The sequence below is a fragment of the Quercus suber genome, unplaced genomic scaffold, assembly GCF_002906115.3.
Source record: "Quercus suber isolate HL8 unplaced genomic scaffold, Cork oak 2.0 scaffold_480, whole genome shotgun sequence".
Classification (NCBI taxonomy): domain Eukaryota; kingdom Viridiplantae; phylum Streptophyta; class Magnoliopsida; order Fagales; family Fagaceae; genus Quercus; species Quercus suber.
The window spans coordinates 581,014-608,668 of record NW_027069931.1 but is presented as its reverse complement, the minus strand read 5'-3'; the positions used below and the strand labels follow the sequence as shown (position 1 = coordinate 608,668).

The 27,655-nt window shown below is 35.8% G+C and overlaps 2 protein-coding genes across 3 annotated transcripts; both read left to right on the top strand.

Annotated features, from left to right (window-relative positions):
* Positions 1 to 305: 305 nt before the first annotated feature.
* LOC111996127 (uncharacterized) lies at positions 306 to 4,456 on the top strand. Of its 2 annotated transcripts, none has more exons than XM_065762923.1 (6): positions 306 to 608; positions 1,867 to 2,248; positions 2,829 to 3,025; positions 3,119 to 3,260; positions 3,418 to 3,509; positions 4,026 to 4,456. In XM_065762923.1, exons 1-6 carry the CDS (start codon positions 538 to 540, stop codon positions 4,057 to 4,059), a joined length of 918 nt encoding a protein of 305 aa, XP_065618995.1. In that variant the 5' UTR covers positions 306 to 537; the 3' UTR covers positions 4,060 to 4,456. The 2 variants fall into 2 exon arrangements, with proteins under 2 accessions (XP_065618995.1, XP_023883836.1); XM_024028068.2 differs by having other exon boundaries at positions 308 to 608; positions 3,418 to 3,577.
* A 19,201-nt stretch (positions 4,457 to 23,657) lies between these two features.
* LOC111996100 (ADP-ribosylation factor 2) lies at positions 23,658 to 27,578 on the top strand. The gene is made up of 7 exons (XM_024028035.2): positions 23,658 to 23,791; positions 25,274 to 25,428; positions 25,753 to 25,823; positions 26,699 to 26,818; positions 26,934 to 27,052; positions 27,158 to 27,239; positions 27,362 to 27,578. Exons 2-7 carry the CDS (start codon positions 25,281 to 25,283, stop codon positions 27,365 to 27,367), a joined length of 546 nt encoding a protein of 181 aa, XP_023883803.1. The 5' UTR covers positions 23,658 to 23,791; positions 25,274 to 25,280; the 3' UTR covers positions 27,368 to 27,578.
* The last annotated feature ends 77 nt before the right edge of the window (positions 27,579 to 27,655 follow it).

Sequence of the window (27,655 nt, the reverse complement as noted above, 5' to 3'; positions counted from 1 at the left end):
AATTTGTTTTGTTTAAATTTAAATTTTTCCCTCCCCATGAGTGTTTTTTTTTTTTTTTTTTTTTGGGTTTCTCAAAAATTTCCAACTTTTTCTATTAAAAAAAAAAGATTAATAAATATAAGTGGTTCGTGAATATGGGAAAAAAGGGCAACTATATTTGGGCTCAAAGCCTCAAATGAAGCACATGGAAGATAGGGAATGCCAGTATTTGACTGATTGGGCTTCGGCAAAAGCCCTAGTAAGAGTAAAATAGATGGGGATACAGCTACATGTCCGTAATCCGTTACCCTATCGCTTTTTAATTTTTTAAAATTCAACGCTATTATGTACTCTCTCTCTCCAGGCTCCACCAGCTCTCCCATCCCGTCTCCCCTGCAAATTCCAAACCGACTGGAACTTTCTCAAAAACTCTTTTTACATATAAAAGGAAACACGGAGTCAAAGTCTGAAAAAACACACACATCCTCAAAATATCAGTATAGGTCATTGCAGACAAAGTAGAAACCCCAAACAGTGGCATAAAAGCCATAAAGTACGATGGCCATGGAAGCCGAGGCTACAACTGCTCCTGCCTTGGCCCTTGCTGACACCGATATCAATTGGGACAGGTTTCTCTTTTCATTTCGTTTCTCTCTTCTTCTTTTTTTCCGCCCCTAAAATCCAAATGATGAAATTACACCTTTTTTTTTTCTTCCCATTTTGCCACTGTTCGGTCCAGTATGAAATTACACGTTGAATTGTCATTTTGGCCCGTAAGTTTTTTTTTTGATCATTTTAATCCTTAAATTTTAATGTTCATGTAAAGATCATTCCGTTCATTGTGGCTCAACTCGACAAAAATGATTTAAAAAAAAAAAGGACGAACATGACAATTCATCTAAATTTAGAACGTGTAATTTGGATTAGAGGGTTTATATATATGTATATATGTATATGTATATACACACACAAACACAACAACTTTTCTGTGAACGAGTCATTTCCTTTTGTTCTAAAAGGTTTCATTTGATCTTAGCTGGTTGTTGCATTATTTCATCTGCATTTGCATTTTTGCACGGACCAAATAGATGTTTTTTTCTTTTTAATAATTCGTGGTTGGGGAAGGGGGGGGGGGTGATTTTTGAACTCTGATGTCTTCATTGGAAACATTAGGAAGTGTCGGTTGAGCTACATGTGTTGTTCTGTTAGATATTAAGAAGCAAATTTTTTATGCTGATTGTTACTTTCCGTGAACCACGCTGAATGGTCTTATTTTTGCCTCTAATCAAGAGTAGTTGCTTATGCATGTCACTTTGAATTGTGAGTTAATAAGAAACCTCAACGGTACCACAATCGACCGAGGACTAGACCTCATGAAGTGAAGTCCGCTAGTTTGAATCTCCCATTACTCCCATTGGAGCCAAAATTCACTTATTGATCTTCTTCTTTTTTTGGAATAAGTGGTCATTTATTAGGAGGCACCTTGATCATGAAGTTTTGTGATGCGTGCAGCTTTGTGGAATTATTAATTTTATGGTGTAATTTTTAGGTCTATATATGGTTTGCCAATTTTAGTTAGTGAAACAATTCAAGAATGCAGTTGGGAAGGATGAATGCTTGATTTTGTGCTTTGTAACTAAATACTTTTCTCTCCACTTTGAATTCTATGATTGTTGCAATTTGCCATTGTACAACAAGTCTGTGACCACCCAGGAAAAATTGAAAAAAAGCTCAGCCACCAACAACCATTTCTTTTGCAGTTCAGTTAGAGTTTCTTTTTTATCCTGATTTTACATTGCATATCTTTTATATGTGGGAAGTCATTTAATGTGCTCAAATTTGGTCTAAAAATAATTCTTTTTTATAATCTTATTGGCCGCACTTTAGGTTGGACAAGACAAAGTTTCATATCATTGGAGCTATCCTCTTTACTGCTCAGACAGCCTTGTTACATCCTACAGCAGTTGTAAAGACTAGAATGCAAGTAGCTGGTTCTGGTCTTTCTCGCATGCGCGGAATTTCAGTATTTAAACATATATTGAAGACTGATGGTATCCCGGGCCTCTATAGAGGTTTTGGCACTTCTGCTGTTGGATCATTGCCTGGTAGAGTCCTGGCTTTGACATCACTTGAAATATCAAAAGATATGATGTTAAAATATACTGAAGGTTTAGATATGGCTGAATCATCGCGTGTCGGGATTGCAAATGGAGTGGCAGGAATGATGTCAAGTTTGGTGTCTTGTGCCTACTATGTGCCTTTGGATGTGGTAGGTGAACTTATTCTTTCCATTATATACACTCCTTTTGTGTCATCTTCCTAATCTAGAAATATGGGAAAGATGTTTGGAAGGGGAAAAATGGCTAGGCATGCCCATAATGTATTTTTTCTTGTTACTTGATGGCTGTTACAATTCTAATGTCACAGCTCATAAACTTTCTGAGTTGTTTTGATCCCATTGTGCATACAAGTGAGTGAGCTAAATAAACTATTTGCTAATTTTTTGTGCCAATATTTTATGTGTTATACTATTTTATGCACTGTGGCTTAGATCCAAAGGTCCAAAACTTGTGGAAATTTTTCTTCTTCTTTTATTATTGGCCTCAAATGCATTAAAACTTATCCAGTTTAGATTGGATTATTAAAACAATGTGTCTCTTGTGAGCTTGGTAGTTAGAGGCCAGTGTTTGGATTCGAATGAAACATTTTGGGTAAATGTCTTGTATTAACCATAGTTTTTATGTTTATACCATTTACCTATAAAAATAAAGCATTTTGGTTTTTTGAGAGTTAAGCGCACCAAAGGAACCCATTGCAATGACTTATAATTGAAAGTGATGCATTCTCAGATCTGCCAGAGACTAATGGTACAAGGGCTTCCTGGGACTACAGTCTGCAATGGACCATATGATGTGGTGTGTAAAGTGATTAAGGCTGAAGGGTTCCGTGGTATGTATAGAGGCTTTGGATTGACAGCCCTGACGCAGTCCCCAGCATCTGCACTTTGGTGGGGTGCCTATGGAGCTGCCCAACACATTATTTGGAGGTTCCTCTTAATGTTCCAGTGATCTATCATATTCCTTCACAGTTAAAATGTAGACTAATGTGTTCTCCTCTTTAACATTTCTTATCACTTCAGGAGCTTGGGCTACAAAGATGATATGGACAAAAAACCATCTCATATAGAGATGGTGACGGTTCAGGCAACAGCAGGAATGGTTGCTGGTGCTTGTTCATCTGTTATCACTACTCCCATTGACACTGTAAAGACACGATTGCAGGTAAAGTAATGTGTGTGATCCTCTGTTTCCATTGCCAGCTCCAAAGGATAAAGAACTTACCCTTTTATGTATCATGTTTGGTGCAACCTGTTGAATATTTCATACATGGAAAAACTCTAATATAAACTATATTGAATTTGGCTCACTTACATTGAAGGTCATGGATAATTTTGGGGCCGGAAGACCATCAGTACTCAAGACAATGAGGACGCTCCTTAAGGAAGATGGATGGCAGGGCTTCTATAGAGGGTTTGGACCTCGATTCTTAAATATGTCACTCTATGGAACAACAATGATTGTTACCTATGAACTTATAAGTATGTTGGCCTCCTAGTTGTCTCATTTTGAAAATGGTTATATCTGAAGTATATGCAGTTTTTAGCTTTGTTAGGACATCTTGTGCACATGCTTTGAATTGCATCAGCTATCTACACAATATGTCCCTCAATTCTAGCATTTTCCCCCCATGTTGTTTTGGAATTTTGGTATTGCCTAGAAATTGGTGTCCAATTTGAAAAAATAAAGTAAGTTGTGGATATTCTTATTACTTGAAAAAAAAAAATGGCTGCAATGTTCCATGTTCATTTTTTTCCTTGAATAGAAATTTATACAATATTTTTTTTTTATAAAAAATCTTTGATTGTTATTTTGCATGTGTGCATTGTATCTTATCTTGATTCTGGTTGGTTGGATGTACTAGCTATGACTAGAAATTCCATTTGATTACCAACTAATCTGTGTTTTCTTTCTCACTTGTTTTATCAGAGAGGTTATCTGTGAGGCAATAATGAGATATTGAGCTTGAGGAGCAAAGTTGGCTTGTTCAAAACTGAAGTTATTTGAACTGCAAGGAAATTGATACTGACAAGTTTAAATTTCATAGACTGAGAATGTGGAGACAGCTCTAAAGTTTTGCGTGACACAACGTAGGAATAGTTGGAATCTAGCCATTCTTAGAGAGAGGGTTTTCAATTCACTTCCTTCTCTATAGTTTTGATTAGAAGGTGGTATGTTTTCCCGAAATTTGTCAATGTTTTATGCCATTGAATTTCCATTGCTTATTCTTCCCTGTCATGATGTCGCTGGACTGCAATTCATAGACATTGCATAACAACGACATCGACTGGTTGTACCGCAAAACATTAATATTTCTTGTAATTCTAAATAATATATGAAATATTAATATTTCTTGATAATTTCAAATAATTATATGAATTTAACCTTTCATTCACAAAAACATATCCAAAATGGGAAGTTGTTTATAATTTATTGGGCCATTTGGAGCCTCAAATGGAAAAATAGACTATAAAGTATAAATTCAAAATCTAAGAAAAAAAGAAGTGAAAAAACATATATATTTTTTTAGCATCTTTCATGTTTAGTACCTTGCTTTCTGGAGCGAAGCATGCTTGCAAGTATCTGTATTTCAATGGAGGTTTGTAGCTTTCGGCTGCTATGTGTTGGTGTGTTGATGGTTGAGATCTAAGTTGTCAATATTGTACCAATGGTCATTCCAATTTGGTTAGGAAACGAAAATGTTTTATAAGCCAAAATATTAGACCATGTATATTTATCCAATTTAATAATTTTTTTTTTAGAGAGCTTTAATTTATGACGTCGGCTTCTCTTATTTAACCATTAAAAACTTTACCAGTTGAGCTAACTTTAGTATCTAGTATCAGTTTGATACATACCAACCATTATGGTATTAAATCTATTGATTACTTTGGTTGAGATTGACTTGTGTCGGATATATTTCCTCTTTTAATAATACCTTATTTATTAAAAAATGTATGGCTTCATACTCTATTAAAAAATTTAAAACGTTCCTCTATTACCATTCAGCCAGCGGCAGCGCAAATAAAAATAAGTTATACTCATAAAGAATTGAGTAGAAGTTTGTTTTTAAAATATTAAATTTTGTTAAGGAAAGTCATAATGTATATGAAACAAGGAAGTCGATACCGTACCGGTACCGGCCGTACCGGTTGCATTCCGGTATCGAAACATTAACGTTTCGTACCGGTTTAAATACCGGCCGTACCGGCCATGTACCGGCCATACCGGCCAATTTCGGGCAATACCGGCCAGTACCGGGCGTACCGGCCGGTACAGAAAAAAGTTTTTTTTTTTTTTAATATTTTAAGTTTTGTAATTTTTGAATTTTTGTTAGGGTAGAATGATAACTTATTTGTGGGTAGCAGTGGCTGATATTGGTGGTCGGTGGTTGATCTGTGGGTGGGTGGCCGGTGGTTGTGGGCTGTGGCGATTGATCTGCGGTGTGGGTCTGTTGCTGTTGGTGATAATAATGGATGAGGGGATAATATATTATTTTAAGAGGTAGTAAATATTATTTAAATGTATAAGATTGAATTATAAACATCTGATAAATGAGATTTGTAAAATGATGTGGTAAAATAATAAAGTAGGTGTTTTATGTGGTAAAATGGCAGAAATTTTGCAACATCTGATAAGGATGCTCTTAGTGCTAATCCGTAGCCTGTTGGAAAAGTTGACAAAGAAAGAGATGGAGCACTAGGCCATTACGTCATGGGCTATATGGAACGCAAGGAATAATGGAACTTCGAAGACACTCAAGTGCACCCCGTGGTTATTCTTTGTGGGCAACTTCTTTAGTAGATGAATATCAAGCATTGGAAGCAAACAAAGGACCCAGCTAGATTTTTTTAGTTGTATTTTACTGGTGTATGTCTTGTTCACATGCTTAAGCTAGTTGCTAAACCTATATTAGCATGGACCCTCTTATACTTATATTACTTTATTTCTTTTAATAAAATGATTCTACCCTTTTCAGTCAAAAAGGACTCCTAAGATTTAGGATATTTTTTCCCCTTCATGTTCAAAAATAAATTACAGTTACTGCTTATCTTTAATTTATCATTTTTATTTGTTTAAAAAACAAAAATATTATTTCTAAATTATAATAGATGCAAATTATTAACTTTACTTAAAAAATAAAAGAACCTCTAAGCACATACATGAGTGNAAACTCCAACACACCCACAAAAAACCCATATCCTCTATCACCGATCCAAATCAAAACCAACCCACTACAAAACCCACAACCATGGGGCCACCACAAAGGTGAAATCAGTGAACCTACCACCACAATGCCACCGGACAGACGAAGAGAGAATTAGAGGTTATGGACTGAAAGGTCAGAGAAAAAGAGAGAAATTATAGATCAGAGAGAGGCGAGAGGTTCAGAGAAAGAGAGAGAGAGAGGCGAGAGGTTCAGAGAAAGAGAGCGAGAGGTTCAGAGAAAGAGAGAAAGAGAGGCGAGAGGTTCAGAGAGAGAGAGAGAGAGACAGACGAGAGAAGTGAAGAAAAAGAAAACATTTGATGGGTTTAGATTTGTTGTGTTTTTTTTTTTATTTATTTTTTGAGTGAGTAATTAATATATTATTTTAATAGGTAGTAAATATTATTTTAATGTATAGAATTGAAGTATAGAACATCTGACAAATGGTATGTTGTAAAATAATGTGGCAAAATAATAAAGTAAGGTTTTAGTGTGGCAAAATGGCATAATTTTTGCCACATCTGATACGGATGCTCTAATATATATACATATACAGGGGAGTGTCATTTTATGAAACGTGGAACCTTTTTAGAATTATAAATCAACAAAACTGATTAAGAATAACTCAAGCTCAGATTGTGAGAAAAAACTTGTTTATGTTTGTTTTTTTAGCAAACAAGCCAAACTTATCTTTCGGGTTGTCCACAAGTCAGTCCAGATCGATTTTTAACTCAACTTGGACCCAACCTGCTCATGTAGAGTGGTAGGAAAGACCTGCCATCGACCGTTAATAATCACAAGTCTAGTTGAATCAGGCTCGAGCACACAACAATTAGGTTCAATCGAAGCTAATGAAGGATCAACATTGATGGCAAATTGGGCGACAATCTATATATCTTTGTTGGATCTAGGCTAAGATCTCTTAATCTTTGCTGGATCTAAGCAAGAATCTTGAGATTTTCATTGGATCTAAGCAAAAAACACCATATCTTCATCGAATTTGAGCAATAAAATACCATATCATCACTAGATTTGAACATATATGAGTAGAATCGTTCTTCTTTCAAGGGTTAGTCAATCGAATCATGTGGCTCAGGTTTTGGAGGAGGAGAGCCAACACTTGACTCACCATAATTGATTTTTGAAGGCAGTGACCTACTGTTAACCGCTGGAGTCGTTGGATTGGGTGATTTGGTTTCAATCAGTTACATCGAGTGGGTCAGGTGGGCTGGTGGCTTGGATAGCTCTACTCATCATAAGTTTAGTGTATTCGTAAACAAGCTATTCAATATAGCCTCTAAGCAGGCGTGCACTCATGTATGTGCTTAGAGGTTCTTTTATTTTTTAAGTAAAGGTTAATAATTTGCATCTATTATAATTTAGAAATATATATTTTTGTTTTTTAAACAAATAAAAAAGATAAATTTAAAGATAAGTAGTAACTGTAATTTATTTTTTGAACATGAAGGGGAAAAAATCCTAAATCTTAATAGGTCCTTTTTGACTGAAAAGGGTAGAATCATTTTATTAAAAGAAATAAAGTAATATAAGTATAAGAGGGTCCATGGGCTAATATAGGTTTAGCAACTAGCTTAAGCATGTGAACAAGACATACACCAGTAAAATACAACTCAAAAAATCTAGCTGGTGGGTCCTTTGGTTTGCTTCCAATGCCTGATATTCATCTAGTAAAGAAGTTGGCCCACAAAGAATAACCACGGGGTGCACTTGAGTGTCTTCGAAGTTCCAGTTATTCCTTGCGTTCCATATAGCCCATGACGTAATGGCCTAGTGCTCCATCTCTTTCTTTGTCAACTTTTCCAACAAGCTTCGGATTAGCACTAAGAGCATCCTTATCAGATGTTGCAAAATTCATGCCATTTTACTACATAAAACACCTACTTTATTATTTTACCACATCATTTTACAACATCTCATTTATCAGATGTTTTATAATTCAATCCTATACATTAAAATAATATTTACTACCCCTTAAAATAATATATTATCCCCTCATCCATTATTATCACCAACAGCAACAGACCCACACCGCAGATCAACCGCCACAGCCCACAACCACCGGCCACCCCCCCACAGATCAACCACTGACCACCAATATCAGCCACTGCTACCAAAAAAAAAAAAAAAAACTCAAACAAACACTACAACCAATATCAGCCCCTACACAAGGAAAAAACCACCATCAACCCAAATCTCACACCCACCCTAAATCTCACACCCACAATCCGATCAACCTACCACCATTAACCAAAATCAGCCAACCACCAACCACCAATAATCAAAACAACCAACCACCAAAAAAGAGAGAGAGAGATTGGCGAGATCGGAGCGGCGATGACGATGGCGATGATCGGAATGGCCTCACCCATGCCGCTTGCGCCTTCGACGGCGATGATCCCATCGGAGTGGCGATGAGAGAAGAGCTGGGTCCAATCGGAATGGCGATGGCGATGAGAGAAGACCGATGATCCGATCGATCGGAGCGGCCATGACGATGGCGATGATCGGAATGGCCTCGCCCATGTCACTTGCGCCTCCGACGGCAATGATCCGATCGAAGTGGCGATGAGAGAAGAGCTGGGTCCAATCGGAGTGGCGATGGCGATGAGAGAAGACCGATGATCCGATCGGAGTGGCGATTTGATCGGAGTGACGATGGTGATGGTCCGCTTGCGCCTCGCCCATTTTGTTCTTTCTCTGTTGAGGGAAGAGCTGGGTTTGATGTGAGAGAAAGAGCCGGTGAGTGAGAGAGAAGGGAAGAGCTGGGTCTGATGTGAGCCAATGAGTGAGAGAGAAAAGAAAAGAAAAAATGAAGAAAGAGGAGAGAGAAAGAAGAATATAAAACATTAAAACTTTTGCCACATCTGTCCGTACCGTTGCAAACTTGCAACGGTACTGTAGCAATGTGGTATAATTTTTGAGATTTGGCACATCTCATAAAGCATCATTTTTTTGTTTAGTGTGGTAAATGTGCCAAATATTTGGCATTTGGCACATTTACCACATTTGCTACAAATCCTCTAAGAAGTCTAGAGCATGTGCCTTGCACTTCTAAACCTTTCCACGAACAAGTGCCCACACATTTTTTGCTAGAGGACATTCCTAGAGGATATGGCCAACAGTCTCTTTGTAATGCCGACATATCACATAGTGAGGTTCCACCTTCACTCTTCGCTTTTGCAAATTAGCTCGAGTAGGGAGGATTTTTGCACATGCTCTCCATAGAAAGTTACGAACCTTTGGTGGGGTGTTGAGGGCCCAAATTGATTTCCACAACCATCCATCTGCTTATGATTAGGAGAGGTCTCCTGATGATGGATACTGAAGCCTCAACACAACCTTGTACGCAACCTTGTACGCTTTTTACAGTGAACGACTGGCTTTTGTTCTCCTTCCATGTCAGAGCATCTTTTGCATGCATCTTATTCAAGATGATGCGTAAAATATCACTGCATGTGTGGGGCTCAAACCAGCAGGCAATCTTATCACGACCCCATTGTCAAGTTACTTCATCCACCAACTCCACTACCATACATGGTCTAGGTCCATCTCTCCGAAAACATGGAGGTCTAGGCAGCCATCGATGATTTTCAATCTCAATCGTGGCACCATTTCCCACCTTCCACATCGAGCCTTTCAGTATAATATTCCTAGCTTGTAATAAGCTTCTCCATATGTAGGATGGGTTACTCCCCAAGTTTGCCTCCAAGAAGGAGTAGGTAGGGAAGTAACGTGCCCTGTAAACCCTATATAGCAGGGAGTGATGATGATGGATTAAGCGTCACGCTTGTTTTGCAAGCATCGCTAGGTTGAAGTCATTAATATCTCTGAACCCATTCCACCTTTTGCCTTCAGATCACATAGTCAACTCCACCTCATCCAATGAATTTTATTCTCATTGCTTGATTGTCCCTACCAATATTTTGCTAGTATGGAGATAATATCATCACAAAGCACCTTGGGTAATTTAAACAAGCTTATTGAGTAAGTGGGTATCACTTATGCGACTGTTTTGATCAAGATTTCTTTACTGCTTTCAATATATACTTCTCTTTCCACCCTGTGACTCTTTTGGCAATCCATTCACGAAGGTCTTTGAAGGTGTTAACCTTGTTTTACCCCCACCATCGACAATCCTAGGTATTTCTCAAAGTTAGAGATGATTTGGGCATTGAACAAGCGGCAGATTTCCTATCTTTGATCCATGCTGGTATTGGGACTGAAGAATAGAGTAATTTTTTGTCTATTGATGGCCTAGCTCGAAGCCTGCTCATACCGACCCAAGATGTGCAATAGTCAGGTACACTCCGAAGGTATGGCTTGACTGAACAATAAACTGTCGTCGGCGAAGAGGAGGTGGGAGATGCTGACACCATTTCGACATGACAGCAAACCCTTAATCTATCGTGTGTCCATAGCCTTAAAATAGGAAGAGGTAAGGTAACAAAGAATCACCTTGCTTTATTCTTCGGGAGGGTGAGATAAATCCACATGGCTCTCCATTTAATAACATTGAGAAACTTGATGTTGAGACACATTACATAGCCATATGAACCCATCTTTCATTGAAACCTAGTTTCAACATTATTCTGCATAGGAAATCCCATTCCACTTGGTTGTAGGCTTTACTAATGTCTAGCTTCACTGCCATGTGCTTGATCTTGCCCTTCCTTCTATTTCTCAACCTGTGCAACATCTCATAGGCTACATAATTATTGTTATAAGTAAGTCTATTTGGGACAAAAGTGCTCTAAGCATCGGATATAGCATTCGGTAGTATAGTTTTAACTTTATTGACCAAAACCTTAGGGACTAACCTACTTACCATGTTACTTAGGGGTCGATAGTCTGACATGGATTTTCTTTTTTGGTATAAGTAAGATGTGAGTAAAGTTCATTTTTTTTAGAAAATGTCCTGAGTTCAAAACATATAAGACAGCTTCAGTAACATCCCCCTCCCCATAATGTGCTTTTGAAAAAAGAAAGGAGATTAGGGCTATAATTGGTTCGGTTCGTTCGGTTTTTTTTTTTTTTTTTATCCGGCCACCAAAACAGAAATTTTCGATTTTTAAAAGTCTCAACCAAAACCGACCGAAATAGTTAAAAACCGTTGGTTTTTGTTTGTTTCGGTTTCGGTCGGTTTCAATTTTTGGGCCTGGAGTTTGGGCTAGTTGGACCTTTGGTTTTTTTTTTCCAAAAGTTTTCTGTTTGGGCCTTTTTTTAAAAAAAAAAATGCAGTATTCAAGCCTCTTGTTTAATCTCCCTTTTATGCTCTAATTTAGTCTTTTTTAGAAACCTGTTTTGGGCTTTTGTTAGGAACCAGATTCAGGCCTTCTCTATTTTGGCAATGGCCATCTTTGGGCCTTTTTTAGCTTTCTTTTTGGCCCTTTTGGCCCAGATTCGGGCATTTCCTATTTTGGCCATTCTTGGGCCTTTTTACACATCCATAAAGCATTTTACCAAAAAAAAAAAAAATCACAACTGCTTTGCAATTTAGGGTGCATTTGTTTTGGTGTAAAACATTTCAGGAAATCTTTTACACATTTCCTCGTGTTTGGTTGTGCAGGAAAATGGATTTTCCGGAAAAGAATTTTAGTTGACCGTAAAATTAAGGCCTTTGACCCGAAAATTATTTTTAGCCAAAATTTTACCTTCAAATCATTTTCGGAGACATGCAAAGAGAGAGAGAGAAAGGACTCACGCGCAAATAGAGAGAGAGAGAGAGAGAGAGAGAGAGAGAGAGAGAGAGAGAGAGAGAGCGAACCCAGACCCAAGATTGTCGCATCACCTGCGAGATTGTCAAACCCAAGATCGCAAACCCAGACCCACGAACCGCGAGTCGCATCGCGCTGATCGCACTACAACGATCAAGCAAAGATCAAACCCAGTCGCCTCACACGCCTTCGCCTTCACCTTCAAACCCAATCACCTCATCACAACGATCTGGTCGAATTTGATGATTTTTTTCTTTGGTTTTGTTTCTTTTGTGGCTTTTGATTGTCGGAGTTTGCCGCCGTGGGTTGAATTGGAGTTTCGGTGGTGTGTGGTGTTGTTTTGGTGGTGGGTATAAATTTCGGTGGTTATGGGTAGAAGTGTGCATGGATCGGGTTGAGGGGATTTTTTGACCCCACCCACCATGGTGTGTCAAAAAAATTCAACCCAACCCAATCCATCACATAAGTCCAACCCAACCCAACTCAACCCAACCCACATGGGTCGGGTTGGGTCGGGTTGAACCCATGGGTTTGACAAATTTTTTATTATTATTATTATTAAATTGAGTAGAAAAAAATATAAATGTTAATATATTAAAAAAAACCTAAAGATTAGTATCAATGTAACTCTCTAAAGGCAAACAACACTAATGACTAAACAACAATAGTAATTTATTAGGGTTTGTGTGAACTGATTGGCTTTTATATAGGATAGGAAGAACTGGTTATTTTAAAATTTTTATTAATTATATTATGTATATATATATATATATATTAAATTAGTATTAGTAGGAGGAACCGAAGAAGTGCTGCTCTACAACTGATTTTTTTTTTTTTTAAATTATTAAATATGGATGGGTTAGGTTGGGTTTGGCAGGTTTGTAATTTTATGACCCAAACCCAACCCGATCTGCTATAAAAAAAATTTTTGTAACCCAACCCGACCCAACCCACCAAGCCTTAAAAACTGACCTAACCCAATGGGTCGGGTTAGGTCGGGTCGGGTTTGACGGGTCGGTGGGTTTTTTGCACATCCGTAGTTGTGGTTTGTTGTCAAGTGTATAATTTGAAATTTTCTGTAATAAAATTTGTTTGGATGCTAAGAAAATAGCTGAGAAAATGTGAAAAATTTGTAGGAAAATAGCATTTTTAGAATATTACCAAACACCGAAAATTATTTTCTGAACTATTTTCCATTGCACAACCAAACAGCCGAATACGTTTTCCTTTCCCGAAAATAGCGTTTCCAGAAAATAAATGTTTCCCGGAAAATATTTTACATAAACCAAACACAGCCTTACATTTTTCATAACTTGCTTTTTGCTCAACATAAATCCAGAAATACACATTATAGCAGATTCTTCAAAAATAATCACAACCTATTATAGATTCATAAATCCAAAAATACAACACATATAGCAAATTCATAAATCACAACCTATCATAAATTCATAACCTGCTTTAGAGCTTCTATTATACTTATTAAAATACACATCACATATTCATAAATCCAAAAATAATCTGTCAACATGATATAACCTGTCCACAATACATTTGCACAAGCATAACCTATCAACACAGATTCATAAATCCAGAAATAATCTAGAGCAAAAAATTGCTCTAGTGCTCAAAGCCTCAAACTAATCTATAACTTGTTACAAGCACCCATCAAATACAAACAAAATTAAAAAATAAATTGTACAAATCAAAATAAAATAACTAGTGCATATTTCATTACTTCATTAGTAATATGCCATTGTCCACATATTTTCCATATGTAAATACCTACATAATAGCATTATAGCCAAAGACTCAAAATAAATTGGCTATATGTCAATGTCAATGTCAACATATACACTGTCCATATTTAATATTTGGTCAAAGACTCAAAATAAATTGGTCATATGTCATTGCCTATTGTCTAATATCATATATTATCTATGATTGCCTATTGTCTAATATCATATATTATCTATGTATTATGTATAGGCCACTGTCAAAGCCTATATTTATATGTAGGTCACTGTCTACTAGTGTCTAATAGCAAAAAGTGTATATATCAAAAAGTGTACATATCATCATCAATACCAATATACCACCTGTCCAAAGAGCACAAAGCAATCTTCAACCATCAACATCAGTAGGTGTTGGTGTGGACATGCCTAGTTTCGATGTTAATGCAGCATCACTCACGAGTTCTAAAAACAAAAAATGAAAAAAAAACATAAAAGTCACTTGTACAATAAAACAATAAATATGTCAAGAATCCAAGACATTTAGGTTTTTTTTAATAAAGGAAGAAGTAGACATGCAAAATATACAATAAAACAATAAATATGCCAAGAATCCAAGACATTCAGTTTTTTTTTTTTTTAATAATAATAGACATGCAGAATTTGTTTTTAATAAATAAAGAAATAGAAAGTCATTTTTTTAATATAACAAATAATAGTTATACCTCCATCAAGCTTTTCAAACTCCTCAACATCATCTATAGCAGCACGAAGGCAGATTGGAGCCGATGAAGGACGGAGCCAATTTTGACCACAAATGAGGGCTTCCACCATAAGTGAAGGTAATGAACTCCGAAAGGGGTCAAGTACACGACCAACCGTACTAAAGGCAGATTCTGAGGCCACAGTGGATACCAAAATTGCAAGAACATGTCATGCAACTCTTGAAAGCACACGGTATCGTGGGGAATTAACCTTCCACCAAGCCAAAATATCAAAATTATCATTGAAGATATCTTCACAACTCTCTAACAAGTATTTATCAACCTTTGATTTGGTATTTGAAGAATCAATAACCTTCAAGTGCTTCTTAAATCCCATCATCCTCATTGCCTTCGCATCAACCACACTAGAATCATCTCCCTCCATTGATCCACTTGGTTTTTGGCCTTGGGCTTGTGCAGTAGCACTAGCACTACTACTCCCCTTTTGATTTTGAGTATAAGATTTATACAAGTCCTCCAAAACAGCCTTTATTCTTCCTACCATATCAACAGCCTTTTGCCTCTCATACAAAGTACCAAAACAGTACTCAAAATACCTTAACTTGTATCGAGGATCAAGAACTAACCCTACATACAACAAATTATTCATATTATCAAAGTTCTCCCAATACTTTTCAAATTTTTTCTTCATATAATCAGCCATTTTTCTCAACAAATAACTATTTTTTTCATGCTCCAACTCTATTGTGTCATGAATTGACATGAGCTCCAAAAAAAAGAATTGCTAGTGACATAATTAGCACCCGAAAACCGCAAGGTTGCATCATAGAAAATTTTAAGAAATTTTAAAAAGATCCTAATCTTTTCCCAATCCACATCATCCATTCCCCAAGCAACCTCATATCTATCATTTCCTTCTTCCTTTGCCTCCTCTCTAATTGTCATAAGAAAATTTGGATCATCTTCCTCCAATCTCTCAAAAGCCTTTCGATACTTCTCAGCCTTCTCCAATATAATATCGGTGTAGTTCCACCTAGTGAGTACATCTAAGCACAACTAATTTTTAAAGTCAACTTTCTCCTTCTCCGCACATAACTTAAATGTGCTTTGTCTTTGTGGAGATGATCTTACATATCACACAAATTTCCTCACCTTAACTATTATCTCATCCATTTGAGCTAACCCTTCACAAACAATCAAGTTTAAGATATGAGCACTACACCTCATATGCAAGTATTTATGCCCTAAAATTGTTGTCTTCCTATGCTTAGTTTTTTTTTTTTTTTTTGAATAAAAGAAATCAGCTCACTATTAGAGGTAGCATTATCAACTATAATAGTTAGAATCTTGTCTATCCCCTAATCAAGTAAACACATCTCAACCGCCTTCCTAAGTGTTTCACCCTTGTGATTTTCCACTAAACAAAAACTAAGAATCCTCTTGTATATTTTCCAATCACTATCTATAAAATGGGCAGTAAAATACGTGTAGTTCAAATTTTGAACGGATGTCCATGTATTTGTGGTAAGGCAGACCCACTGCTCTCTTAGGGCTTCTTTCAACTTTTGTTTCTCATCTAAAAACACCCTAAAGCAAGTTTTGGCAATTGTTATGCGGCAAGGGATTGGATTGAACCTAGGTTGGGTAACAGACATAAACTTCCTAAAACCAAAACCCTCCACAAACTTAAAAGACAGCTCATCTAGAATAATCATCTCTGCCAATGCTTTCTTGCATTCCTCAAAATTAAATACCCAAGACACAAGTTTACCACTACTTTCTCCTTCTTCTTTAGGTTTGAATGCTAGGGTTGATTGGGTTTTTTTTTTTGTCTTCCCTATAAGGATATTTCAAACGTTGTGATTGTATGTGAGTTCTCATGTTTGTAGTGCCATTACACTAAGTGTCACAAGCATAGGTTGTGCCACAGTAGTTACAAGCTGCCCTAGGATCCCCCCCCCCCTTCAATAATAGTGAAATGACCCCAAACAATAGATATTTTTTTACCAATATTACCTTCACTTGGTGGGAGTGGGCGTTTGCCTTTGTCTTCATGCACATTGGGTACCCCTTGACCCGCTTCATTGTATTGACCCTCTAGGATTTCTCTCGTCTCATTCATCTACAATATAAAATAAAACACAATAAGTCAGCAACTATAAAAAGTAAAAAATAGGGATAATTACACTTTACCCACCTGTGGTTTGCCTCTAATTCGATGTGCCTACCCATGGTTTCAATTTTGACACTTTACCTACCTGTGATTCTCACCGTTACTGTGCTGTAACCCACCTCTCCACTTTCCGTTACTCTAACATAGAAAATGTAAAAAACAAAACCCCAATCGGATTAAAACACTCCTCACATGAAGAACATACACAAACATGGATTGATCCAATCTGGACTGACTGGTTTTATCAATTCTTTGCTTTGGCCACCAAGGCCGCTTGGAAATCTGCTCAGACCACCGGAGGAGTGAAGAAGCCCCACAGGTTCAGGCAAGGAACTGTTGCTCTCAGTGAGATCCGAAAGTACCAGAAGAGCACTGAGCTCCTGATCCGAAAGCTCCTATTCCAGTGCTTGGTTCGTGAAATCGCTCAGGATTTCAAGACCGATCTCCAATTCTAGAGCTCCGCCGTGGCTGCGCTACAAGAGGCCGTTGAGGCTTACCTTATGGGTCTCCTTGAGGACACCAATTTTTGTGCTATTCACGCTAAGAGAGTCACCATCATGCCTAAGGATATTCAAGGGTGAGCGTGCTTAGAGTGAAGGATTTTGTGTAGATAAAGAAATTTGGGCAAATCTATGTGTTTTAGGGTTTTTTTTTTTTTTTTTTTTCATGATATGGTATTTGCTTTCGTTGTTAGATTTAGATTGCTTATCTTTAATCACTGTTTAAAGCTGTAGTTGAAGCTTTCAATGTAGTAGTGTAGTCATTTGCACTAATGGAAATTAATTGCTTCTGCTTAATTTTGGATCCTTTGAATTAGCACTAATTGGTGTTTGGTTATTATTATCTCTTCTGAGTTGTGCATTTTTAAATATGCTTTAGCCCTTTAAGCAAGTTGTTGTGCACTTGATGTTTTGGCATTACTTTTTTGCTAAATTAATACATTTTGTTTCACAGTTTGGTGATGGTTGAGCTTGTTTTGTTTTCCATTGCTATCATTGTGATATTTTAGATTGTATTGAAACCTTTGATACTATGCTACTTGAAATACCATTGGCAACATTTCTCTTCCAAGTTGCTAAAAAACTTTGCATATGATAAGTATGGAAAGATACAATACAACTGAACAAGAGAAATGTGTTGGGATTTGAAATGACAAATTCATCTAACTACGCAAGACTATTTCTGGAAAGATTTGTAGGATTCTTCTTTGTTTTCTTCTGCTTCATTGATACAACCAGTCAATCCAGATTGTATCAATCCATGTTTGTGTATGTTCTTCATGTGAGGAGTGTTTTGATCCGTTTGGGGTTTTTTTCTTTACATTTTTTGTGTTAGAGTAACGGAAAGAGGAGAGGTGGGTTACGATACAGTAACGGTGAGAATCACAGGTGGGCAAAGTATCAAAATTGAAACCATGGGTAGACACATCATATTAGACGCAAACCACAGGTGGATAAAGTGTAATTATCCCTAAAAAACTTAAAAAAAAAAATGAAAAGGACTCTTCACTCTACTCTAGTATACAATATCACAATAAGTCAACAAGAAAGAAAAAAAGAAAAAGAGAAGGACTCTAGTACACAGCAACAAGCCGACAATAAACACGTCAATAAGATAATAATAAACACATCAACATCAAGGCAATAATAAACAAATACCCTAACATCACAGTCAACTATTAACAAATACACCAACATCACAGTTAAGCACATGGGGTTATTGATTTTCAAATCTATAACATCAATAAGAAAATAACAACTCAACATCACAGTCACAGATTCACATGTCAACAACAATAAACAAAAATATATCAACAATAAAAAAGAAAAAAAAAGAAAAAAAAAAAAAAAGAAGCAGCTAACTTTATATATCAAAACTCAAAGGCAATTAGCTAATCTGTATTTTTATAGGAATAATCATTGCATAGTCACTGAAGTTAATCTTAAGTTATAATTATTGAAAAAAAGAAGTGAATCTTAAGTTATATTTTTCACTCTCCATTTTTGGTTGACCTTTTTTATTATCTAGAAATGATAACTTGAGTTTGAATGTTTTTTTAGTTCTTCTGCTAGACTAATCTTACTAAATTTGTGGCAGATGCACATCCACCGTCACAATACCAATTTATGTATAGCAGTTCAAAGATCCCATTGCATGGAAGTGGGGTCTTATTGTCTTAACCACTAAATCATCTAGCTAGTTAAACACAAGGAAAAGGAAACAGGTTTCTGATACCTCAGCTTTTGCAAGTTTGGAGACAAGCCACAGTGAGTTAATATTCTCAAGATTAACTTAGAGTCCTCTTCGAATGTTCCAGTTTATTTTAAAACCCCTAACTTTGTTGATTCAGTATTAAACAAAACCCAAAATACAAAATAGAGAAAGGGTTATCGAGATTTTCAACGACCACATAAGACAAAGGCATAAAAAAAAAAAAAAAAAAAAAAAGAAGCAGCTAACTTTATGTATCAAAACTCAAAGGCAATTAGCTAATCTGTATTTTTATAGGAATAATCATTGCATAGTCACTGAAGTTAATCTTAAGTTATAATTATTGAAAAAAAGAAGTGAATCTTAAGTTATATTTTTCACTCTCCATTTTTGGTTGACCTTTTTTATTATCTAGAAATGATAACTTGAGTTTGAATGTTTTTTTAGTTCTTCTGCTAGACTAATCTTACTAAATTTGTGGCAGATGCACATCCACCGTCACAGTACCAATTTATGTATAGCAGTTCAAAGATCCCATTGCATGGAAGTGGGGTCTTATTGTCTTAACCACTAAATCATCTAGCTAGTTAAACACAAGGAAAAGGAAACAGGTTTCTGATACCTCAGCTTTTGCAAGTTTGGAGACAAGCCACAGTGAGTTAATATTCTCAAGATTAACTTAGAGTCCTCTTCGAATGTTCCAGTTTATTTTAAAACCCCTAACTTTGTTGATTCAGTATTAAACAAAACCCAAAATACAAAATAGAGAAAGGGTTATCGAGATTTTCAACGACCACATAAGACAAAGGCAATTAGCTGAGCTAACTTTAATAAAGAAATCAACTAGCACAAGCAGCCAAACACATGGGCTATCAATTTTTTCAAAATTTTAACTTTATTTGCATATAAAACATTAAAACTTGAAAAAATAAACATCTTGATCTTATGTTGTTTTTGCAAAGCAGAGATTCACTATTTTCAAAACTTAAAACACAAAACAAAGAAAGGGTATCAAGATTTTCAAAACAGAGACTCATCGTGAGATGAGAAGCCGATGATCAAGACGGCATGGGGAGGGTGGCGTGTGGAGGCGGCGGCAGAGGATGATTCGGCATGAGAGGTAGGGACTGTGGAGTGGACTGTAGAGGTTGTCTGAACTGAAGTCTGAACGTGAGAGAGAGTGGAAAGTGTGAGAGTGAAAACTGAAAAATGTGGGGTATGTAGGGTAGGGTTTCCAACTTTTGATTTTATACTCTAATTAGTTTTAGTTTAATTAGATATTTACTTAGTTTAATTATAGGTGATTAATCTAATGGGCTTTAAAATGTTATGTTTAAAAAGATAAGCTACTAAGCTAAGCTGGATCATTTGTTTGAATTTTGAAAATTTTGAATCATTGAAAATTGAATTGTGAATCACTGAATAGTCTGAATTGTTTTAATATGAAGTGATGGAAGCCCACTGCCCAACGCAAAGCTGCCAAAGGCCCAATGCCCTAAAGCGTGTGTATCTTCTTTTTTTTTGAGAATCCAAAGTGTGGGTCAATCAGAGTCATCAGTCAAATATTTAAAAAATATTAGATATTATTATATTTAATATAAATTATAATATAATAATATATTTCAGTTCGGTTTATTTAAATTTGCAACCGAAAACCGAACCGAACTTTTCAGTTTTTTATTTAATAAAATCGAAACCGAACCGAACCGAAATTTTTGCATCGGTTTGAATCAATTTTTTCGGTTCTTCAGTTTTTTGCACACTCCTAAAGGAGACATATCGTCTAGACTAGGCGAATTCGAAGGGTGCATTTGGAAGAGGGCTTTAGAAACTTCCTTACCAACAAAAGGCAAAAGCAAGTTTCGGTTCATGTCCTCTATGATTACTGCATCCACCAAAGCTAACACCTCATCTATAGTGTTTGGGTGGGAGGTAGAAAAGAGATTCGTAAAATACCTCTCCACCACTTCCAATATATTCTCCACTCCAGTTCTCCAGACACCGCCTTCATTCATTAGCCCATCGATCTAGTTTTTTCATCTTCTTTGGCTTGCCCTTATGTGGAAGAATTTAGTATTCTTGTCACCCATTGGAAGCCATATTGCTCTTGAACGTTGACGCCAAAAATCTTCCTCCTAATGTAGTAAGTCATTGATCTCTTTCCTCACTTTGTGAATTTGTTCCTATTTATTGGCATACCCCAGGTTGATAAGTTCCTCCATCTCATTCTGCTTCTATTCAAGTCTGTATTTTGTGTTGCCAAATGTCATTCGGCTCCAAGCTACCAATTTAAGTCGGCAATGTTTTATTTTCTCAAATAGTCTGAACATCGGACTACCATTCAGTGGGTTTAGGGTCCAAGCCTCTCTAATCACTTCTTCACATTCCTAGTGTGCTACTCACCTCTCTTCAAACTGGTGAAGTCGCTTTTTTCGAGCCTGGCTTTGCTAGGTATCATGCTGCATATTCAAGAGTATCGGGCCATGGTCCAGTAGGATACTTGCAAGTGAAAAACTCACACTTCGGGAAACATCAGTTGCCAAGGCGTGGTGGCGTCTAGCCTTTCTTGCACAAATGCATCCCCAAGGCACCCATTCCACCATGTGAAGGTATGTCCCTAAAAGCCCAGGTCTTCTAAGCCGCAATGAAGTAGAGTTTCTTTGAAAGCGAGCATCAGAGCCAACGGCTTTAAGAGGCATCCTTGCTTCTCATTGGAGTGTAGAATCTCATTGAAATCTCCCATGCAGACCCATGGTAACAGCACCCTAGCATGTAGATGTCTGAGGAAGTCCCAGGATTCATGCTTTCTATGCCCCTTTAGTCGGCCATAAAATCCGGTTATGCGCCAAGCTTGTTGATTAGTTGGCAAGATATGTGTGTCAATGTGATTGTGGGAGAAAATTTGGATGTGCTGGTTACACTTTGCCTTCCAGAACATACCAGGTCCACCACTCCAACCATCACTAGGTACAGCTAGAATCGATTGAAAGCCAAGATCAAAACATAACTTACGCATCTATAAACTTTAGGAGTTCTCTTTTTGAATTCAAAATGAAAATTGTTATTTGACATTTATGACTTTATTTCTAAATGAAGTTACCTTTCATTAGTGAGGGTATTTTTGAACCACATAAAAGTCTAGTTTTTTGTGTGTGTGTGTGTGTGTGTGTGTGTGTGTGTGTGTTGATAAGCATAAAAGTCCAGTTGAAAGATGTGAATCTTCTTATATATAGTATAAATGATTTTTTTTTAAGGAAACAATAATACTTATTAGAATACACAAACACAAAAGTAATATATAGAGTTTTTTAAACAGACTTATAATACATTACATAATCAGAGTATCACTATAAAATGGCTTAACATTTGTAGTAATAGTTTGGAGTTACAAGGACTGAAACTCTAACACACACAATCGATGATTTAAATGTGTTTATGTTTGTATAAATAATTTTATGAGATATCAAATTATTATTCATAAAAAAAAATGCACTCTATTAATTTAAATAATATATTAATCATACATTAATTATTTATTAATTATTAGCATGGATATAATGCGGAAAGTATAAGCATACTATACTATAGCATGGATTTGTGAAATTAACCATAAAATAATATATAAAAAAACTTGTGAATATGCTTAAACTTTTTTTTGATAATATAGTTGATGATGTACGAAAATCACTAGGCTAAAATATTTCGAGCTATGACAGTGGCTGTAAGTCCTGAAAAGAAAGAAGGAAGCGTCAAAGGTGGCTGGTATCATGGTATGACCTGGCCAAGGACCCTCCAACGATTAAGTAGGTTTTCTCTCTAGGATACAAGGACAGAAAAATAGCAAATGGTTAGAACTTATCTTTGGTAGATGGGACCTATTCCTTTTATAGAGAATTTGACGTCAGTCTACTTGTTTGGGATCCATCACCATCGTGGGTGATGTTGGTGGTTAATGAAGAAAATGGGGTATGTGGAACGAAGTGTATGAAATTCCTTCCATGTACCAAGCAACGTGTCATGTTTTGCTTATGTAGAACCTTTGGAGAATTTCTTGTAGAATTTACCAAGTACAATTTGATCGTCCATGGGTATTGTCGTCTATAACATGGTCGTCCATGGACAAGTTCTTTTTGGCAGATCCCATTATTCTTAATGAAGGGTCTTGTTCATGCATTCTGTCATTTTGTTGTGGTTTTCCTTAGATGAGATCAAGTTGTGAACATGAAACAAGGACGGGCTATACTTAGTTGATCCACATCAATAGTAATATAAGCTTAATCTTTTTTAAACAAAAACATGAATTAAACATATCACATAGTTTAACTAAATTTTTGCTCCCATAGAAAAAAAAAAAAGGATTTTAGCTCGTTCTATATTTAAAATAAAATTAAATAAACAATTTTGTTTAGTTGGCTTAACTAGTATAAGTAGTTGTAGATTCCAGTTAGCTTAATTGGTAAAATCTTGAATAAAAGATTTGAGGTACAATATTTGAGTAGTTGTGGATTCCAATTAACTTAATTGATAAAATCTTAAATAAAATATCTGAGGTACAATATCCGTTTACATCAAAATTCGATTGTTGTCTTAATCTAATAATAAAAAACTATTATGAGCGGACGACATAAGATGGAATTATCTTAATAATAAATAAATAAATAAATTTTTAAAAAGAAAAACAGAAAAAAGAAAAAAGGAAAGTAGAAGTGGTCTATCTAATTTAGTAATTTACCCAACAAAATTTAAACGCGTCTCTCTTTAAAATTCAAAATTTAAAAGCATCCCTTTTTTCGCGAGGTCCTTCCTCGATATATATAGGAGCAGAGAAACGGAAAGAAAGAGAAAATCCAAAAAAAGCATTTGATCCTTAATCTGAATCTAATTTAGCTCAGAGCACCATTTCCATTCGAAGTAAGCTTCTCTTTTATCCACCTAAATATCTGTTCTACTTTAATTTTCGGTTCAGATCCGATCTGCTTTTTCGAGATCTATGTGATTTGATTTGTTTGCTTTGTTCTGCAAAAATCAACGTACTGAAATTGAAAAAATGATCAAAATAATTTCAATTTGTTCGTGTTAGTAATCTATTACGTTTTTGTCTTTAGCTTGATCGCTTTGATTTCTATATAGATTATAGGAAATGAGTTTGTGTTGGGTGGGATCTAATGCAATTCTCATGTATTGGCTGTGAAATTCGAGTTTTGTGGGTTTGAATTATGAATATCATGCACAGTAACATGGATGAGCCAATGAGGTTAGGTTTTGTTATGTGTTAGATTTTAGATTGTCTATTTGAGTAGTTGATTTGATAATCCAATAATAACAAGAACATAACCTTAGTCCTAAAACTTTGGGATCGGCTACAGGTTAGAGTTGATTACATGTATTATTTTTGATATTCGATCATATCCAAAATCATACTCTTTGTTACTTGATGATTTGATATCAACCTTTTGGAAATATTTTTTGGGTAGATCTAAAGGAATCAAATGTCATGTTGTGTAGAGTTATACAAATGAGTTTTAGTTTATCTTTAATGATAATTTTACTTTTCGTCCTGATAGAAAACTTAGAAAATTACAGTACTATAGTCGCCTTTATGGTTTATAATATAGCTCTTAACCGAGCTAGAATTAGTACAAAGGTAAAAGTTGGGCCTGATTAGGCTTTGGATTAATATTCTAACGTGTGTTATATAACAGAAGAAAGTTTGCAAAAAATTAGTACGCATATCAATTTTCTCAAAATGCTCTTAGGTGGATTGTGTGTGTTTGGAATTATTAGAAAATGCTCTTACCATGTGGATTATTAAGTTTGATTTATTTCATTAATTAAAATGCATGCCATTTACATACTTTCATCTGTCATTGGGTGGAGGGAGTATGATTTTTCAAACTTAATTAGAAGGGAAACGGGATTTTTGTGGGTTTGTACTTAATTGGTTTGATGATGATTTATAGAGTACAATTGTATGAAGACTTGTAAGTGCTTGATATTTTGATGGTGTTTGATATATTTTTTTACCAATGTTGCTGGTTCAGAGATTACTTAGAATATGTGAAGAAGTTGCTATAGTGTTAGAATGATAGTTAGGTGATGAAATTCACTTTTTCCTATCAACTTAAGTTTCTGGGATAAGTCATTGAATGGGAGTTTGCACTTCACGTAACACATAGAATGCTTATTGTGAATTTGTGATTAGCTACTGAATTATTGTTCTTATTCATTCCATCCCATGTTGCATCTTAGGAAGCTACCTTTATTTACTTTTTTGTTGATTTTTTTTCATTATTTTTGCTCAGCGAATAAAGGGAGCTTGTAAGCTTAGATATGTAATAATTTCTTAACATTTGATGGATTTCTGACTCCACCTTTGGTGACTGGATATGTCAGATACAAAATGGGGCTGTCCTTCACCAAGCTTTTCAGCCGGCTTTTTGCTAAGAAAGAGATGCGTATTCTTATGGTTGGTCTCGACGCTGCTGGTAAAACCACAATATTGTATAAGCTCAAGTTAGGAGAAATAGTTACCACCATCCCTACCATTGGTATGTTTTCTTTTGTATCATATCTAAAATGACTAAAATGCCCTCTCCTTGTTTGTGATTTAGTTATTTAGCATAACAAGATGAAAGTGGAGGTTTTGCTGTTAATTGGGTAGCTTAGTGATTTGGGTTGCTATAAATCTAAAACCTTTGAACAACAGTGCTAAATGTGCACCATTTATCTTAATACCATTAATTGGGTAGCTTAGTGATTTGGGTTGCTATAATTCTAAAACCTTTGAACAACAGTGCTAAGTGTGCACCATTTATCCTAATACCATTTTTTTCTGCAATAATATACTGTTTCTTTTTCCTTTCCTTTGACAGGATTTAATGTGGAAACTGTGGAATATAAAAATATTAGCTTCACTGTGTGGGATGTTGGTGGTCAGGACAAGGTGAGCAACGTCTTATTCTATGATATCCTGACTCAGTAATGTTGTCTTTGACTTAATTTAGTCTACTTATGCAATCCTGCTTATTCTATCTCTTTCTACTGCAATTTAGGTGGTCCAGATCATGTCTGATTCAGTCAACCTTTATTTCAGATACTTTTATACGTAGACCCTAACCATAACTGATTGTAGTTGAATTATACACCATAGAGATCCCATATGGATGCTTAATATATCATACTATATATATGGATGCTTAATTATTGATTTTAGGTACCTAACGCTCTCGTAGGTTATATTCAGGAGACCACACTGGTCCTTAATATGCATTGTGGTTATAACCTGCCATGGAATTTTTTGTGTTAATTTAGATGCATGATGGTATGATGGTTAAACATTATCCTCAGTCTATGCTGTTCTGCTTTGGTCCTATTTCAGTTGTCATTACTCTATATGTCGCAGCTGATATGCATGCATCAAACACGATATTATTTCATTTTTTCTTTTGGGAAGGGGGTTGATATTTTGCATTTGGCATGGTTGGTCAATCTAGTGCTTATTAGGTATGTCTGTATTGTCTTGACATTATCATCAAGTTGAACTCACTCCTTTAAATAGATCTTAATTTGTACGAGTAAAGCTGATTGACTGTGTGGTTGACAAGTTTGTCCTGTTGAAGCCGGTTAATAATATTTGTCTCATATTTACTTTTATTGGATTGTACAAATCCACATCATAGTTTTATACCTTCATTTGAACATCTATGATGCCTCTTCAGTTCAATCTGAAAAGTTTTGAAATAACTTTGGTCTAATTCCATCAGGTGTTCACGCCCTTTACTTTTGAGAATTTCATTTTGATTTGATGGCTTGTTTCAGATTCGACCTTTATGGAGGCACTACTTCCAAAACACCCAAGGGCTTATATTTGTGGTTGACAGTAATGACCGAGACCGTGTTGTTGAGGCTAGAGATGAGCTGCACAGGATGTTGAATGAGGTACTACAAAATTTTGAGCTTCAATCAGCTATATTTTCCATATAATTAGTGGTAAAGTGGTTGTGTTTTGAAAGTGGTCCTGTTAACAGCAGTAAGTTCTCTTTTTCTTTGGCAGGATGAATTAAGAGAGGCTGTGTTGCTTGTGTTCGCAAACAAGCAAGATCTTCCTAATGCAATGAATGCTGCTGAGATCACTGATAAGCTTGGCCTTCATTCTCTCCGGCAACGCCATTGGTAAAGTTGATAAACATCTCCTCTCCACTCCATTAAAGTGATCAAACCACACACAGAAATACTCTCAAAGAGACAAACATGTGATTTGCTGTTGATACTTTGCAGGTACATCCAGAGCACATGTGCAACTTCTGGTGAAGGATTGTATGAGGGACTGGATTGGCTGTCAAACAACATTGCTAACAAGGTAAGATTATAGTTTTTTTCACATCTGCCTACGATTCACACAAAATTACATTAGCTTGCTGCGCTGTTTATCTGCTTTTTATTTCATCTAAATCTTTCTAATTCAACTTTTCCTGATCTTAGGTTTAGAGGATTGCGGGCTGGTCTCTTTATACTTTTCTTAAGCGAATGTGGCAAGAAAAGAGGATTTTTCGTTTTTGTTTAATTCTTTTGTATCCTACCCCTTAATGTGTACTTTGGTTGCGATCAAAATTAAATTTTCTGTAAGCTATTGGCATTTGCTTAAATACACAGTAACTCATGAAATATTTAAGTTTTGTTTGTGGTGATATTTTATCAATATCAGAAGAAGTGGTGAATAAATAATTAATAGAATACAAATTTTATTCTGCCAATAAAAATAAAAATATGCCAAAC

Bases quoted from the DNA above. Each gene is read 5' to 3' on its own strand.
- LOC111996127 (XM_024028068.2), top strand. From the start codon at position 538: ATGGCCATGGAAGCCGAGGCTACAACTGCTCCTGCCTTGGCCCTTGCT. The intron at 609-1,866 runs GTTTCTCTTTTC...GCCGCACTTTAG, and splicing joins ACCGATATCAATTGGGACAG to GTTGGACAAGACAAAGTTTC. The intron at 3,261-3,417 runs GTAAAGTAATGT...CTTACATTGAAG, and splicing joins CTGTAAAGACACGATTGCAG to GTCATGGATAATTTTGGGGC.
- LOC111996100 (XM_024028035.2), top strand. From the start codon at position 25,281: ATGGGGCTGTCCTTCACCAAGCTTTTCAGCCGGCTTTTTGCTAAGAAA. The intron at 25,429-25,752 runs GTATGTTTTCTT...TTCCTTTGACAG, and splicing joins TACCACCATCCCTACCATTG to GATTTAATGTGGAAACTGTG. The intron at 27,053-27,157 runs GTAAAGTTGATA...GATACTTTGCAG, and splicing joins TCTCTCCGGCAACGCCATTG to GTACATCCAGAGCACATGTG.